At 39.8% G+C, this 18,864-nt stretch overlaps 2 protein-coding genes across 2 annotated transcripts in view; one reads left to right on the forward strand and one right to left on the reverse strand.

Moving 5' to 3' along the window:
* Positions 1-8,813: 8,813 nt before the first annotated feature.
* tpbgb (trophoblast glycoprotein b) lies at positions 8,814-10,975 on the reverse strand. The gene has a single exon (XM_034698568.1). It carries the CDS (start codon positions 10,503-10,505, stop codon positions 9,384-9,386), a length of 1,122 nt encoding a protein of 373 aa, XP_034554459.1. The 5' UTR covers positions 10,506-10,975; the 3' UTR covers positions 8,814-9,383.
* Positions 10,976-14,681: 3,706 nt separating this feature from the next.
* Positions 14,682-18,864, forward strand: part of ibtk (inhibitor of Bruton agammaglobulinemia tyrosine kinase) — a 30,575-nt gene continuing 26,392 nt past the window's right edge. The window contains exons 1-3 of the mRNA XM_034697781.1: positions 14,682-14,854; positions 16,365-17,293; positions 18,483-18,579. Of these exons, the coding sequence (XP_034553672.1) occupies positions 16,970-17,293; positions 18,483-18,579 (421 nt within the window). The 5' untranslated portion in view covers positions 14,682-14,854; positions 16,365-16,969. The remainder of the gene's footprint in view (positions 14,855-16,364; positions 17,294-18,482; positions 18,580-18,864) is intronic.

Genomic DNA, 18,864 nt, shown 5'->3' on the forward strand with positions numbered 1-18,864 from the left:
ATTGTTGTCGGTGTGCATTAGTCTCTATTTTAAAATCCACTTTTGTTTTTAATATGTCTTGCCATTATTTTATTTCTGCTTTTTTCTTGTTTTCAATCGCTGTAAAGCACTTTGGGTTGCATTTGATTTGAATGAAAGGTGCTCTATAAATAAAGCTTGATTGATTGAAAATAACACATTTTAGAGCTGTTATCACAGGACCGCAATTTCATTACCGTGATTCCGTGATCCTTTTGCTTACGGTCATCAAACAATTAGAATCTGTACATGTACCTGCCCCTGCCTAGCTGTAAGTCGTATCATTTAAGGTATTTGATCATAACTTCTGACTGATCAGCAACTGAAAACAGTGACAATCTGAGAGGATATTTGCTCATATTTCAAAATAAAACAACATCTTTGATAACCACTAAGCATAAGTTAAATATCAGCTATTTCAACCACTTTTTAGGCAACATTATGTCATCCAAAAATTCCCATGTTTCCTGTTTTCCTGTATCCTGTCACATGATTTAACAGTTGTATTAGTAATGTTACATCCTAGCGAACAGTAGCTCATGTCTAAAAGCTAACAGTAGATGTTCTCACACTAGAAAGTACTGGTTATGAATTTGTTGTTCTAACTTGTAAAATGGCAAGGTTTTAATTTAATTTTCCCTGTCCATTGTCCTTTCAGTTACTGATTAAGCTAGAAGAGATACTCTACATGTACAGTGGGGCCAAAAACTATTTAGTCAGCCACTGATTTTGCAAATTCTCCTACTTAGAAAGATGAGAGAGGTCTGTAATTTTCATCAGAGGTACACTTCAACTATGAGAGACAAAATGAGGAAAAAAAATTCCAGGAAATCACATCACAGACCTGTAACTTCTTCTTTAAGAAGCTCTTCTGTCCTCCACTCGTTACCTGTATTAATGGCACCTGTTTGAACTGGTTATCTGTATAAAAGACACCTGTCCACAGCCTCAAACACTCAAACTCCAAACTCAACCATGGCCAAGACCAAAGAGCTGTCCAAGGACACCAGGAAGAAAATTGTGGACCTGCACCAGGCTGGGAAGAGTGAATCTACAATAGGTAAGCAGGTTGGTGTGAATAAATCAACCGTGGGAGCAATTGTAAGAAAATGGAAGACATACAAGACCATTGATAATCTCCCTCGATCTGGGGCCCCACGCGAGATCTCATCCCGTGGGGTCAAAATGATCATGAGAACGGTGAGCAAAAATCCCAGAACTACACGGATGGACCTGATGAATGACCTGCAGAGAGCTGGGACCAAAGTAACAAAGACTACCATCAGTAACACACTACGCCGAGAGGGACTCAAATCCTGCAGCGCCAGGCGTGTCCCCCTGCTTAAGCCAGTACATGTCCAGGCCCGTCTGAAGTCTGCCAGAGAGCATATGGATGATCCAGAAGAGGATTGGGAGAATATCATGTGGTCAGATGAAACCAAAATAGAACTTTTTGGTAAAAACTCAACTCGTCGTGTTTGGAGGAAGAAGAATGCTGAGCTGCATCCCAAGAACACCATACCTACTGTGAAGCATGGGGGTGGAAACCTCATGCTTTGAGGCTGTTTTTCTGCAAAAGGGACAGGACGACTGATCCGTGTTAAGGGAAGAATGAACATGGCCATGTATCGTGAGATTTTAAGCCAAAACCTCCTTCCATCAGTGAGAGCATTGAAGATGGAACGTGGCCGGGTCTTCCAGCGTGACAATGATCCCAAACACACCGCTCGGTCAACGAAGGAGTGGCTCCGTAAAAAGCATTTCAAGGTCCTGGAGTGGCCTAGCCAGTCTCCAGACCTCAACCCCATAGAAAATTTGTGGAGGGAGTTGAAAGTCTGTGTTGCTCAGCGACAGCCCCAAAACATCACTGCTCTAGAGGAGATCTGCATGGAGGAATGGGCCAAAATACCAGCTCCAGTGTGTGCAAACCTGGTGAAGACTTACAGGAAACGTTTGACCTCTGTCATTGCCAACAAAGGTTATGTTACAGAGTATTGAGTTGAACTTTTGTTATTGACCAAATACTTATTTTCAACCATAATTTACAAATAAATTCTTTAAAAATCCTACAATGTGATTTCCTGGATTTTTTTTCCTCATTTTGTCTCTCATAGTTGAAGTGTACCTCTGATGAAAATTACAGACCTCTCTCATCTTTCTAAGTGGGAGAACTTCAAAATCAGTGGCTGAGTAAATACTTTTTTGCCCCACTGTATGTAACTTAGAACCTGGAATAGAGCTGTTGTCTCTATAATAGCATTTAAACTTGGCTGCTGTGAGAGTAGGATGAATAGGCATCTTCCAAGTTATCATAGAGTAGCCATTCGGGACCTGTCTTTCTTATTGGCTTCAAACATTATCATACAATATGATAAGGAGCTACATTAAGATTTTTACACTTAACATGAGGTAAGTTTTCTCACCGTTTCTCAGATCTGAACCTCAAGTCAAGCAGAGGAATTAAAAAACATATTTTGTTTGTTGCTCAAGCTTACATGACTTCAAACTAAAGTTCAACTCATTTTAGTCACTGGAGGAATGGAGGGAGGAGAGAGTTAACAAAACTGCACGTCAGAATTGATGTCATTTTATACCATAAACCAGACACAGTAATCATAAGTTAAAAAAAACAACAGGAATGCCCAGTATGAATCATCTCTCAGTATGAATACTTGTATAAATACTATATCACCTGAGATAGCTGATTGATTATTTATGGTACCCTGACCTCCCGTACTTAATTAACTGAAATAACGATTAACGGTAAGTACAATAAGTTCATAAATTGTAATGAGTTATCTAACAGCTACTTTTATTGTTTGGCAAGACCAAACCAAGATCACAGATTGGATGATTATTTGCATAAAACCTGCTGAGGCAAGTCAGAGCTAGAAGCATGTTTAGACCACTGTTTGGATTTTTCTTTTTATAACCAAAGATGACTGACTTTAAAAGCTCAGACCAGCAATCTTCCCAGCACACCTGTCAGAATATCAGCTCATTTAAAGAAAGAAATGAGTGTAAAAACACTCGGGCCTCTCACTTTGTGTTTAAAAGCAAACACCAGAGAGCACTTGATAGTTGAGCCCGGCATCAGACGTACATGTCCGCACATGAATCAGTCTCCAGTGGGTTTTAATATGCAATGATTGGGCCGCTCTTGTCCCTCCTGTTACAGCCATTTCTAAAGCAGGTTTTAAGTCTAAGTTTATAGAAAACACACTGAAGTTAGAACACCAGCTCCTTTTGAGGCTGGACCATTGATTATTGAGCTATGGAGTGCAGACAAATCAACACAAAAATCCTCCATGTGTGCCTGATTGATTGTTGGCTGCACAGCTCAGATGTAACACATGAACACAGACTCTTTTTTCAGTTTGAAGATTATTTCTTGGGGCTTTTTCATGTGTTCATCAAGAGGACAGGCAGTGGATAGAGTGGGAAACTGGAAAGAGGGAGTGGGGGAAAGACATGCCGCCAAGGGCTACAGGTCTGATTGAAATTCCGCTTTGAGGACTGGAGCCTCTGTACATGGGGCACCCTAACACTGACTATTTTAAGTTAAGACCTAGTTTCAAACATGAAAGGTTGTGGGATATTTGTCAAAATTTAACCCCTGGATTTGTAGAACAAAAAAAAAAAACAAAAATGAAAGGAACACTACTAAACTGCTCTAGTGCACCCCGAGGTATCATCCACAGGCATGATTGAGTTGTAGATCATATTTCATCTTATTCTGAGTGTAAGCTGCAATCCTGTTACCATCAGAAATGCACAAGAGTATGTGATCTCCAAGAGGCACTGTTAGATTTTGTGTCTATAAGTTAAATATGTTGATGTGTTGAGTCGCCGACGTAGACCGCCTGCTGCTGTGGACATTCTAGACTCCAGCAGCTACAACTAATACTAGCCACCTCATCACTATCATCTCCCTCTCTCTCTCTCTCTTCATCTCTCTCTCTCTCTCTCTCTCTCTCTCTCTCTCTCTCTCTCTCTCTCTCTCTCTCTCTCTCTCTCTCTCTCTCTCTCTCTCTCTCTCTCTCTCTCTCTCTCTCTCTCTCTCTCTCTCTCTCTCTCTCTCTTTCTCTCTCTCTCTCTCTCTCTCTCTCTCTCTCTTCATCTCCTCTATTCCTTTTTCCAAACCTAACTCTGTCGACACAGATGGCTGTGTAACATGAGTGTAGTTCTCTTAGTGGTTTCCGGCTGTTAAAAGGAAGTTTTTCTTTGTCACCGCAACTTGCTAAATGCTGCAAAGTGCTCTGCTCATGGTGGATTCAGATGAAATCAGACTGAGTCCTGTTTGTAAGATGGGACTGGATCTTACCCTGTCTTGATGTTGGGTCTTTGTTAATAATTTACCTTAGAGTACGGTCTAGACCTGCTGTTTGTAAAAGTGTCTTGAGATGACGTTTGTTGTGATTTGGCGCTATATAAATAAAGATTGATTGATATTGAGATATATTTATCATGTTATATAGTGACAAAAAAATCACCATTCTTGTGAAGTTGTTAAAAGTTGTGTCTAAGGTCTTTTTCCAGGACAAAAAGTCCCCCAGCAAAGGTCAGTATATTATTGACATTTATCCTCAACTACGATGCAGTTACTCATCATTCTGTTGAACCAAACATGTAGCTTTACCTCTCCTTCAGTCCCTGCAGTTATACAAATCAAGGTCATTCTTAGGATGCACTTTCTTTCAATATGTCAATATGATTTGAGAGGTCTTTGTAAATATACTGCACAAAAAGCTATAAAAGGTGAATGAAGATGTGTTTGTGTTGATGGGGTTCATTTGTAGAATGATGCCAGTATAAATTTAAAAACTTGTGGTTCACTTTTGTTTTTCTTTTCTTTACACTTTGGAAGCTGTTAGCTTAATTAGATAGAACACATAGGCTAGGCTTAAATAAGCCTAATGCGTCTGCCTTTTCAGTCATCACTAAATACATTACTGTGCTTTGTTGAAAGTGTCTGTGCTGTGAAAATAATTGTGTTATGTTTGTTGACTGAATAAATGCTACTACTAATACTGCTAATTTAGGCCTCGTTAAACAGTCTTCTTGGGTTCCATCTTTGTACAAGATCGGCAAGCAAAGCTGTCAGACATCATAAGCTGCACTTGCCTCCTGGTTTTCGCCGTATCTCTGCATACCACTTCTTCTTCTCCTTGAGCATGTGTGGCAGATGCAGAGCTCACTCCAAGAGACCGCAGCGCTGTCAGCTCTGATCGGTCTTCGTTTAGGAGGCTGCTTGTTCATTAAGCCCGACATGGCCCAACAGGAGGCAGGCTTCCACAAACAGCCTCGTGTTTGGTGTCATAAATCCATATTAAGAGAAGCGGAGGCATCTCATGTGGAGGGAGGTTGCAGAGGTGACGGTTGAGGGGGCTCATGACAAGTAGTCCAGGCGGCAGAACCATGTTTCCGGAGGGAGCAATGTGGGCATATCGGAGAGGCTGATTGAATTTCTGTTTTATGTTTAAAATAATCTTTATCATAATTTTAGTTTACAAAGCGTGTTCTGTGTGACTGCCATTTGCATGGTGGATTTTTCTCTCAGAGAAAGGTCAGTAGGCAATGTGCCAGGTGTTGTGGAGCAGCAGGCCAGTGCGGTGCGCTGAATGTAATTACAGCACTCTGGTGATCTGATAACCTGCCAGTCTGTCTCTCCACACTAGGAAAGTGCACTGGCATATTAAAGGGGGCTCAAAAGCATGTCTGAAATTAGGGAACGGTGTGTATGTGTCCAATTTAATTGGGTGGAGGCCAGGATTCCACTGATAATGTTTGCTTTAAGGACCAGTTCTTTTTAGACAATGAGGGTAAATATTTTGTTCTCTTCAATTTAAGTAAGATTTAAAACTTTTGATTATTAATTCTGTTCATACTGGCTTATTGTGGCGAGTGATTTCTTTTTCAGTTCTGCAAAAATAATGCATCTCTGAGTTCAGCTGCAGTGGTGTGCTTGTAGAATGGTTTACTGTGTGTGCTTCTCCATCTTGTATGTCACTGTTCTCTCTTTTTGACCAAGTGAAATAATGCCTCATATATGTAGTTGTTCTTATTCTTTAAATCCACTTATCTCTCTAAATCTCTCTATCAGGCTTTGGCATTATGGAAAAGGCAGCAAGGAGCAAGAGATTTGTTCTCATTTTGATGACAGCACCTCTCCTCCAGGCCTGGTGCGCCCTTTGTCTAGAGGACTAAAGACAGGGAACAAAAGTCTCCCATGTGCAGTTAAAAGCTACAGATTACATGAAAGATTGTGATATAATTGGCTGCAGCCGTGCTCTGCAGGACGGACAGTGATTGGAATCTAGCCCAAGATAAAAGGAGGTTTCCAAAATGTGAGTTACCAAGTTCAAGCAAGGATTTCCCAGAGTTACAGGGCCTTTTTTGTTGTTTAGAATATCAATGGGCGGAATATTTCCATGCCGAGCTGCAGGGCAAAGATAGAAACACAAGGACAACATTTTATCTTGCAAGATACCCACCCGATTTGTCTTACGCAGTTGACTGCTGAAGCTGCGTATTAGCTAAGCCTGAAATTTGGAACGTGGTTTTGCAGACTGAAGATTCTGTTCCCCTACCTCTTAAGTTTGAGTCACACAAGGGCAGGGAAGGTAGCTGTGAAAACAATATTACTTCTGTCTGTATCACATAATAGTCAAGCCTTAGCAGATAGCCCTGCTCCTGTCTGGAAATAAGCTTAAGGCGATGGCTTTAACAGACAGCTCAGAGAGCAGGGAGCAGGCAGAGCGCTGCTGCTGTCTTTCTGGATCTCAGTTGACACCATAAGTCAATGGCCGGCTATTTAGACATTGAAGCTGTTTGGAGACTCGTGTTAACAAGCACAAAGGGGCCACTGAGCCAGCCAGAGAAGGTGTCGCCGTGCTAATAGCGCGGAGAGAACTCCACACTCATCTATTTTATTCTTCTTCCCTTTCAACCATTCACTCCCCCGCTCTCTTTTTCTTTTTTGTTTCGCCGCTATAATTACACCTGCTCTGCCAAGCGTAGCTCGAGGCGTGGCTGGGCAAAATCCCTCATTAATATGAATCTGCAGAGTGTGTGAGGAAGAGGAGGAGGATACTCACAGGTAGTCTCTGTGGAAACATTAGGTTGTGAGCAGCCCGCACCTGTGTGGCCCTCCTGGGATGAAGAGGTAAAGAAGCCTCACTTTGGGGAATTGTGTCTGTGAAAGTGAGACCATCCATTTTCAAAATGAACCTGCAACAATTACAAAGCCAAAGTGAGGAAACAAGCTTGTGTAACTTACAGCCACCGGGCCTGGGATGGTTTCAACCAGCTGAAATCAACACACAGCATCTGATTCAGGGGGACGACAAAGAGCCAAATATGAAGGTGTGATCACCAGAATAGGAGCCTGAGAAACACACCTTGAAGCCATGAAAATGATAACATACAGCATATTACACACTACTACTCTTCATCTCCAAGATTAGAGCCCTGCTAACTGTCCTAAACAAAAAGATTTCCAGGCAGGAAGTGTGAAATCAAAGGTGTGACGACACGTCCTCATCCCTCAGAGACAGTTAAGCGGCGGCTGCGTTTGTTAAGGGACACACAGATTAACACCAGACAGTGCACCAGACCAGACAGATAGTGTTACACAGCCCTCCCCTTTTAAATGAGTGTAATCAGACACATCCAGAGATCCGAATTACAGCAGCAGCTGATGGCAAAAATGAGTTTTTTCATAATGAAATCCATAAATACCCCATGACAACACTCTGTTGTTGCTACAGTGAGGGAAATCTGTGCACAGGCCATGCTGCTCTACTACAAATGACGTGTAGCTGCAGGCTATGTAAGGCCAGTTGTTAGAGATACTGTGTGTGTGTGTGTGTGTGTGTGTGTGTGTGTGTGTGTGTGTGTGTGTGTGTGTGTGTGTGTGTGTGTGTTTGTTTGGAAAAACAGAGAGTTGAAGGAAGAGAGAAATTACTATCTGTGTAAGTGCTCTTCACCAGGCCGAGGAAGTTCACAGTTGTTCCTGTGTGCAGACATGAAAAAACATCCTCATTAATATAGACTGCTCGACAGCAACATGCATGGCATACTCTTCAAAGGAAACCCACACATTAATTATTCACTCATATTACACTGGACAGCACGACAAGTAGCATTGGGGGAAGAAAACATTAATAGAAAAAACACATTTTCTACGACTGTCACTTCCCCTTAAACAGAGTTACACAGAAAGCAAAGCAGCTTGAGCTCATTTCCATAATACCTCTGTGTGCCCCAACTGAATAACAGGGTTCAGTTTGCCCTCATTAGCATGTGCCAAGGAACACCTTTTTGCAGCTGAAATATTTTGTAAGGCTTTAAGTGTGTTCGAGAGATGATTGGCTGAGAGACTTGCCCGCTGGCTGCAGCTCACAGACGTTATTTTGGGGATTTCACTGCTGAGCCAATGATTTTTTTTTATCAGATTCACAGCAGGAAGCAAATTGGACAGGAGATAACTGTTAGCTACTTGCATCACCTATAGACCCACAGATGAAGGCTCATTTCAATTCAGGTAGCATTGCCCTTCTATTCTGCTTCTCACTTTGACTTTGATTTGTGCTGCAGAAACTCATCTGTTAACCCCAACCGTGGAAATACTGGAAGTGCAGACGTTTCACTTTCCAAGTTCAGCTACATTTAGTGTTTGTCACATAGCTCATGCTAGCCGTGGTGCTGCCTCAGGAGTGAGCGTCTCTCCCCTGTCAAAGCTTGTGGATCACATTCCCCCACTTTAAAGATTAAAGGTCCTCAGTCGAGACAGGTACCGGCAATCCAGAGGCTTTTATTTAGCTGAATATCTTCACAGAAAAGAGTAATTACATCCATCTAGTAAATCCAAAAACTATGCAATGTGCACTTTAATCATTCAAAAAGGAGCATACCTTATATCACAAATTCACATATTAAAAAGAACAAACTGATAATCAAGCAGAATAGCATTTCTCTGCAGTAGAGGCATAATGACAAGGATGCAATGACCAGCTGTGTGTGGTTTTGACGAGTATTCTTTACAAAGTCATTGTACTCCGAGTTTCTCCTTTAGGAAAAGTGAATATAGAACAGATTACCCTTTACCCTATAACCGTTTACCAGTATTCATTGTCCATGCAATGCAACACGGAAGACACGCAGTTGACAAGCAGCTGCCAGGTACTTTCATAAGACATGCGGCAGTGGTTGAATGGAGGTTGTGAGAGGGGATAGTAAGGAGCCACGACAGATGTCAAATCTGTATAGCATCAAGGAGAAGAAGGGGAGGAAGACTTTCATGCAAATCATAACAGTACAAGTCATTTCATATCTCGCTGTGAGGTCCCACACACTGTCCGCGCTCAAACATCTGAGTTGATGCTCAGGTTGGCCAAACGAGGGTCAGAGTTTATCTCGTACCTGTAATGGTACCCCTCCATGTGGTCCCTACAAGCGTCCCTGATGTTGTAAATCCACCGCTTGATGCCTTTTCTGTTCAGGTAGAGCACCAACAGGAATATGACACCGATCAGGGCCAGAACCAGCCCCAGAAAAACATAAGAAGTCTCCAGCACGCCCTCCATGTCGCCCGGACACTTCAGCTGTGATGGCTCCAGATGCAGGAGAGACCGGTGTCTTAGGGCGTCTGGGACCGCACAGGTAAGGTCCTGCCTGTCGATGATCTGAGTGGCGTTTCTCAGCCAGAACAGCATGTCCTCTATGAAGCAGTCACACCGCCAGGGGTTCCCTGCCAGCTGGATGAGGAGGCCAGGCGTGAGGTTGATCTGCGCCAGGGTGGAGGTGGGCAGGTTCCTCAAGCTGTTGTCTCGCAGGTCAAGGTCATGCAGCAGTGGCACCTTAAAGGTCCCATTCGGAATGGAGATGATGGAGCTGTTCTGCAGGCTGAGGTTGACCAGCTGGGAGAAGCTGGAGAAAATGTCATCCTGAAGGATCAATAGGTCATTGTTGGACAGGTCAAGGACTGTCAGCTGTTGAAGGTTTCCACTCTCGAGGAAGCCCAATTCCAGGATGGTATGATTGTGAAAACAACTACTGAGGTTCAAAACCTGCAGAGTATTTTCATCAGGGAAAGCTCTTTCACTGAAATTCAGGATGTTGTTGTTGCTCAGATCCAGCCGCACAAGATTTGGAAGGTTCTCAAACGCCTTTTCATCCACAGTCTCTATCTCGTTCCCACTGAGATAGAGATCTGTTAACAGTTCCAAGCGGGTGGGGAAAGAGTCTATACTAATACCGGAAATATAGTTTCCTGTAACGAACAGTACTTTGGTGCTGTTTGGTAAAGAATCCGGAATGGCGTATAAGTCCTGGTTTTGACATTTTACAGTTTGTGAGACGCACAAACACTTGTCCGGACAGCTCTGGCAGAACATTACAAAACAGAGAAGGAACAGCAAATGCATCATAGCAGGTTTCAGTTTTCTACCTCTGATTTCTCCACCCGGCGTGCTCAACAGGCGCATCTTGGATTTTTCCAAATCTGTCGGCGCAGACTGTGCGTAAAGACTACAACCACACAGCCCAGTCACCGCCTTCTTCTTCTTCCACGAGGAACAAGGGAAAGTTTCTCAACTACGTCTCCCACTGTAATCCCTTTGAATACTGGTCCAAGTTCTTACTGAGGCTCCACATCAGCCTGCTACCTCCAAATCATCCTGCTTTAGGATAATTCTACATTTCCTTGACGGTGAGGAAGCTGGTAAACTTCTAGGCAATCCTCCTCGCTTTTTGAAAGACCTCAGGCTGATATTAAAAAAAAACTCAACGATGGTTCAGTCCCGCAGAAAACGCCCGTCCTCTAGAATCACAACGGGGAATAACTTCGGAATGCTTTAGAAGCAGAAAATGCTTCGTGTCTCCTCATGCTGCCATGTACGTACTTCCAGCTCCTCTGCCACACGGCGGGGGGATCGAAGGAGAGACTAAACAGAGCAGCACTGAGCAAATCATTGGAAGAGGGGAGCATACCATTCCTCAGACAAAGAGGGGTGAGCAGACCACTCATACAGGTTTATTTAGACTTAAATTAAAAACTCCACCCATGATACCCCTCCACACTTTTATTGTACAACTCATACGTTTGTTGTCAAACATCTAATGTGACATTTGCGCGTAGGTTCCCGATAATACATGAACCGGTCTCTGGGAGTCCAGGGAACACAAGGGTCCCATAGGAGTGACGTCCATTCAACGTTGAGCTCTGCTATTCTCAAAAGAGAGAGTAGTCTATCACAGGGGTTCCCAAAGTGTGGGTCGGGACCTTTATGGTCGGGACCATTTGGGGGGTCGCGAGACACAAATTGGGGGTCGTGAGATGACTTCCAGGATGTCTTTTTCTTTTAAGTTATCTAAAAATAGTAAATTTTACCCATCATAGTAAAACATATCTACAGAAACAGTAGCAAACCTTGAAATAAAACCTTGAACATAAAAAATGTAATGAGTTTTCTGCCTTTCTTTTTTACCAGATGACTCCTAAGTTTAGTGTTAGTGAACAGTTAATTATCAAAAGCATCAGTAGCAGCAGGTTAATTCAAAAAGGCACAGGAAACACAGACACATGCTCATATAGGTAGGTTAATTTGCTGCAGACCAGCTAAATGAAGCCACATTAAATCACTTTGAGGGACAGTGGGGGTCGTGAGTCTTTGGCACCAATATTTTGAGGGCCGAAAAGTTTGGGAACCCCTGCTCTATCAGGCTGAATGTAACCAGTATGTTTCCTCTTATCTGCTATCTGGTGATGACTATGTCTCACATTCATAACTCGTGAAAAATCCACATGCACTTTTTACAATTATCTTTACATAATGACATTTCTTGGGGGAATTACTCATAAAGGATCGTTTGATTCACTGGCTGATCATGGCATTAAATATCTAACCCAGCTCTCAGCAAACCCCTTTAATAGGTTAGGGTTTCAGTGGAATAACATGCACAGCCTTTAATAGAAAACTGATGCAGAAACTGTTTCAGCATTTTATTCTGTGATCTCATATCACTTAACCCATCCGTTTTTGCCATTAATTCATAAAAGGGTTCTCTATAGTTGCCCACTAATGTCAAGATTTATCGGAATCATATTTTCATTTGACAAAACATAAAACCATGTATACAAAGAATTCAAACAGAGAGCAAATGAAAGATGACGTATTGCCAAATCATGGTGCAGATCTGTTAAAAGACTGGTCATTCAAAACAGAGTCTTAAAGACAAAACAAAGAAATACATCAAGAGTCATCTTTTAAGGAGAAAAAATATAAAACTGGAATGATTGTATAGACCTATTCAAACTATGTCCCATGTAATGTTAAAAGCGAAATAAGTGGTTTCACTTCACTTGCAAAAACACAAATGTAAAAAAACACAGAGCACAAGATTGTTCTCTGCTGTTATCTATGTATCAATGAGATCAATGTATAGAACAGGGCTTAATAAGGGTCAGAGGTGGGAGGTGTAGGAGGCCCAGGCATTTCTTTGTTTTTTAGATTTAATCAATTTCCCCAGCAAAATTACAATATGTGCACAATGTAAAGTTGTCATTGTTCCCTAAAACAAGGGAACAATCAGATTCTTTCTGCCTCTGAACATAGGCTGAATTTTCAATATCTTTTTACAAAAAAACATGACCTTGTAGAGGAATTGTCTGCTGGATTATGCAGGATTATACTGCTGAGAAGCTAAACTTTGGACGTGTTCATGCATGAATACTGAAGCAGGGCACGCTCATCAATATGTCATATTTGGAAGCCCCTGTGAAGATCCCAGTGTAACCCTAGCTTTACCCTCCTCTGACCCTTTCCATTCTTAGCCTGGGTCATTGTGACAACCATTTCATGAAACCTGGATCAAGGCTGAAAGTGATACTCTGCTGAAAGCCAAGTCACTTTTTGGGCGGGTTAGGCATTTTTTGTTACACCTGTGGAGAAACTTTGGAGCCTACCTTATTTATATCTGATTGCTTGCTTTATTTATTTATTTTGTTTGTTTTTACATTGTATTAGACAACAAACACATGGTAATTTTTAGGATGATAAATGCCAATCATTAACATTAACATATTGTATTGCAAAATACAACATTTGCAATACTAGCAAAGTATTAAGTGATCATACTTTGTCATTTCAAGCTAATTTGAGGACTTTTTAGCTGGTTATGAAACAGGCAGTAATGGTGATACCTACCTACCTACCTACCTACCTACCTACCTACCGACCTACCTACCTACCTACCTACCTATAAGTTTAGTTTAGTTTATTCACACACATCATCACAAATGTACATCTATATATATTCAGTAAACATTTTCACAATGGTTGGATGTGTGAACAGTGGTGACCCCAAGGACGCTATTTAAAGCTTTTAATAGGGGACACAGTTTCCCACAAATAAAGTGGCAACAGACAAGATACAACAACATACTAACAGACATAGAACAAGCACACAACAGACAATCCCAATAGTGTGGTTAAATACATAGATTAGTGGGTGCATTGATATGATCAGTAAATTAATCATACATTGCCAGAAGTTGCAATTTTAGCTTTTCCTTGAAGATGGAGATGGAATGTGACATTTTTAACCCATCGTCAAGCTCATTCCATATCTTTGTTTTCTCCCAGTAATTAGGTTTTTTATTCCTGGTGGCATGTGTGTGTATGGGTAGGAAGATTGGAATGAGCTCCCACAATTTCTGGTTCAGTTTGTAGACAGTCTGGTACATTATACAGGCATTCTGGAGGTAACTGAGTTAGCCTCAGAAGATATTAACAATTGATAAGTATTCCGGTTGGAGAAGTGAACTCAAACCATGATAGGGCACTAATGATTTTCTTTTGAAGAGTCTCAAGTTTTTTTAAGTGGGTTGGAAATGTGTTACACCATATATTGCAGTAATGTAGGTGTGGCTCAAATAAGGTTTTGTATAGGGTCAGTCTTGCTGAGAGTGAATGAAAATGTCTCAAATTAAAAAACAAAGCAGCATATTTAGATAGTTTTTTGTTAGATCTTCAATATGACATTTGAAATTAAGAGATTTGTCAATGAGGATCCCCAGAAATTTTGTAGAGCTGACTCTTAGAATATTCTGTCTGTTTATTTTGGGACAAATCTGCTTAATGTTAGTTTTTTTTAGGGGAGTGGAAGACAATGTAGTTTGTTTTGTTAACATTTAAAGAAATGTTGTTGCACCTGAACTGAACCAGTTATCTATTTCCACAAGCACCTACCTACCTACCTACTTACCTACCTACCTACCTACTTACCTACCTACTTACCTACCTACCTACCTACCTACCTACCTACTTACCTACCTACTTACCTACCTACCTACCTACCTACCTACCTACCTACCTACTTACCTACCTACCTACCTACTTACCTACTTATTATTATTTACCAAATACGTTATTTAACATTTTTATTTAATGTGTTAATAATAATAATAATAATAATATTAATAATAATAATAATAATAATAATAATAATAATAATAATAATAATACCTGTGTTAATAATGTCAAGCCTAAAAATAATTAAATAACATGCTTTATATGACATCATGGGCACAGCAGCGACAGCCCGTTCTGGGTCCAACCAACCCACAAAGAAAGAACCAATCAACAACAGAGATGTTCACGGCTCGACCAATCAGAAGGCTCCACACTCAACAGTGTTTTACCTAACCTGCAGGATCTCAGGCTTCCAGTCCTGTCAACATTTACATCAGAGAAGTAAACTAATAATGAAACAGTGTTTGTCCGTGGTTGATGCTTCTTCCTCCATGTCCTCCTCTTTCTTTATTTAACGGAAGGTAAGAAACTAACTCCCATGTATCTGTGATGAACTGCCCGATGATGTGTCAATGCAGCTAATGCTAAGCTAGCTCTCTGTGTAGTTGGCTAATACTAGATTTAAACTGTTGATATATAATCTAACCTCTGGTTATAAACCCATAAAGATACATGTTCCTCCCCCATAGGCCTGGTTAGCTCACAGATATGACAGCACTTCATGATGTTGTATATTATGGTGTAACGTTATCCTGCACAGTGCTAACAGTCAGCAGGGCGAAGCATCTCTTTGGTTCTTACACAGTTTATAAACATGTTTTCAAATGTTTGGAGACATTTGATCTTTGTGCAATAAACAAGTAGTGTCACTCAAGAAACAAAGTCCTTCAGAATCACATGAAGGGTTGAATTGGGATAAACAGAAACTAAGAAGCTAATGTTATCTGTGGACGTAGCCTGTTACATAATCTGGCTATTTAAGCAACATGAACCTCCCTTATAATATCTCGTTTATCACATAAGCTCACTCATGCAAGCTGTGTGCGATATTAAAATGCATTGGCCCTGATCTCATATCCACAGAGCTGTCAGAGGTGTGAGTTGGGCTGACCTCTGCTCCTTCAGTCTGTTATTAGGGCAGTCTGGCTCTGACCTTTGCACTTGCAGTGTTGGATCTCTTCTTACTACTACAGCATCTAGGGTTGCCAACTTTCTCACTACTGAATAAGGGACAGGTGCACAGTGCCATAGTGGTGTGAACATGATGTGTGAATTCAGAGTATATTCATATTCTGATTCAACTGGAAATCCAGAAAGTGTGTATACTCCCTTTAATCCTTACTGTATCATTATGTGACCTCATATGAATAAACCTCAAATAAACCACAGTTTGGCTCTTTACATCCAAAAACAGGCAAAAGATAAATGAAATGCAAAAGAGGAGTATGACTCCCCCAATTTACTTTTTCCATGGATCCTTTTTGCTGCTCTTGACTGACTCAAGCAGTCTTTAGTCCTTGCTCCAGAGAGAAGTCCGCACATGACAAGTCACAGTTTACAGATATTTGAAGTTCATGTTTGATCAGCTCTGTGCTGCATCTGTTTCTTGAGTCTGACCATTTAATGGCCATCAGAGAGAAAATCCTCTCCACACTTTTTTTGCAGGACTTGGCGCATTTGTGCTGTATACAACTGGTGCGCGTGAGGGGGCCTGTGATTGGATGACAGGCGGTGTGATTGGCACACGATCTGCCACTGCCGTTTGATCTGATCTAGCATCTGTAGAGTGCAGTCTGCTGTACTTACAAGAGTTAATAGTCAATATACGGGACAACTGAGGTCCTGTATGAAACAAACTAATTAGCCCAATATACAGGATGTCCCAGCTAATACGGGACAGCTGGCAACCCTAACAGCATCCCACACACATAGCTTAACATACCAACACAGTTTGAGTGTTTAAAACTTAGATGAGTGAGTGCTGGCCAGAGTTTTTCAGGGCTAACTTTCAGTCTGATTTCTCTTCCTCAGGTGGACTCTTCAATTATGGAGTTTTGAAAAAGAGAGTGAGCATTTTGGGGGGAAAGGGGGCCTTTCCCCTCTAGTTCGATGGTTGGACTGCTGGTTGAGAAGGTCAGAGGGTTGTTGAAAAATTTGACTTTTGTAAATTATTACAGTAAATAGAAGAAAAAATATATATTTTTGCAAAAATTAATATGTAAAACTTTGTATGAAACGCACAAGGAGTTTTGTATTTATTGAATTCATGATGCCATTGTATGCTTTAAGCACCTTAGCTGGTGTTCAACTCTCGGTTGAAATGGTGGACTGAAACGAGTCCTAAAAAGACTCTGGGGTTGCTAGGGTGCAGTGGAACCTCAACACAAGCACAATTCTAGCACTCCAAACCATCTCTACCTTTAGTTGACAACATTTATTTTCTTCTGGGAGAGCAGCTCTGTTACACAAGATAGTTTTATTGACAGTGTTTTTTGTTTACCATTGCACATTGTGGTGTTTTGAAGTTTGTTTTAGATAGTGGGTGGTGGGCTGTTAGAAGAACTTATTGATTTCACAAAAAAAAAAAAAAAAAAAAAAGGTTGAGAGTTCAGTTTGAAGACTTGCTGGAGGTCAGGATGAGTCTGGCACCACTAGACTGTACCCCAAGATGCCGCTCACAGAAGCATGCAGACGAGGTGGTTGCTGCACTGACCAGCGGCTCTGAGGGGCAGCTTCGGGCATTCTTGACTTCATACTGCCACAATGCGGCCAGCCTTCGGGATAACTTTGGTCGCACCGCCCTGCACCTGGCAGCCTCACTGGGAAAGAAGGCCCTGCTGGAGTGGCTGCTGGAGAGTAAAAATGCTGACCTGATGGTGAAGGATAAAGAGTCCTGCTGGACCGCTCTGCATCGCAGTGCTTTCTATGGACAAATCCACTGTCTCATATCGCTGGTCAAGGTGGGTTTTAAACTCTAATTTCTTGACAAGATGTTCTGATTTATATTTTCTGATTTTACAGAATAAGTCAAATAATATGCATTGATATGAAAAACAACATAAAGTTCCATCAACCATTTTATTTTAATTTAATTTATTATTATTATTTTTTTTAGTCATTTACTTATTTAGTCATTTAGTCATGTATCTATTTATTTATTAAGTTCGTTTTCTCTTTATATATTTATTAATTTATTTATTAATGTAGTCATTAATTCATTTATTTAGTCATTTATTCGTTTATTTATTTATTTATTTTTAGTCATTTATTCAATAATTTAATCATTTCATTTATTTAGTCATTTATTTATTAATTTAGTCATTTATTTATTAAGTCATCCATTCATTTATTTAGTCATTTATTTATTTATTTAGTCATTTATTTATTTAATTAGTCATTTATTAAGTCATCTATTCATTTATTTATTTATTAATTTATTTAGTCATTTATTTATTCATTTATTTATTTAGTCGTTTATTTATTCATTTAGTCATTTATTTATTAAGTCATCTATTCATTTATTTAGTCATTTATTAATTCATTTATTCATTTATTTATTTATTTATTTATTTATTTATTTAGTCATTTATTCATTACTTTAGTCATTTATTTATTAAGTCATCTATTCATTTATTTAGTCATTTTATTATTTTTTTCCATTTTATTTATTTAGTCTTTTATTTATTTAGTCATTTATCTATGTATGCCTTTATTTAGTCATTTATGTATTCATTACTTTAGTCATTTATTTATTTAGTCATCTATTCATTTATTTAGTCACCTATTTATTTATTTATTTATTTAGTCTTTTATTTATTTAGTCATTTATCTATGTATGTATTTATTTAGTCGTTTATCTATGTATGTATTTATTTAGTCATTTATCTATGTATGTATTTATTTACTCATTTATCTATGTATGTATTTATTTACTCATTTATTTATTTATTTAGTCATTTAACATTTTTTTTTTATTATTTAGTCATGTATCTATTTATTTAGTCATTTGTTCTTTATTTATTTAGTCATTTATTTTTTATTTTGTCATTTACCTATTTATTTATTTATTTATTTATTTATTTATTTATTTATTTATTTATTTATTTATTTGATCATATATTTATACTTTTTCTTTTATTTCTCTCTCAGCATGGTGGACTCCTTTCCACCCAAGACAAAGAAGGTCTCACCGTCATGGACCTTACAATGAAGGACCGACCATCACATGTTGTCTTCAAACACACTGGTAAGAACACTGATGAGTTCTCATCTTACACAGCTTAAAAACAAACAATTGTTTATGACATTTTCTCAGATCCACGTCACACTGGTGATTAAACTTTTCACCCACCAGCTTTGATGTTCCTGTCAGGATAATGACTCATCTAAGTTAATGATGTTCTTTGTGGTACACAGTTTTACATAAAAAAAGAACCATCCAAAAGTTAATGGAGGCTGCAGCATTCACCATCAATGAGCAGGATCATTCTTATATTTATGAATTGTCTTGAAACTTCTTTTCACTTGTTAC

The sequence above is a fragment of the Notolabrus celidotus genome, chromosome 12 (assembly GCF_009762535.1).
Source record: "Notolabrus celidotus isolate fNotCel1 chromosome 12, fNotCel1.pri, whole genome shotgun sequence".
In the NCBI taxonomy this organism is placed as follows: domain Eukaryota; kingdom Metazoa; phylum Chordata; class Actinopteri; order Labriformes; family Labridae; genus Notolabrus; species Notolabrus celidotus.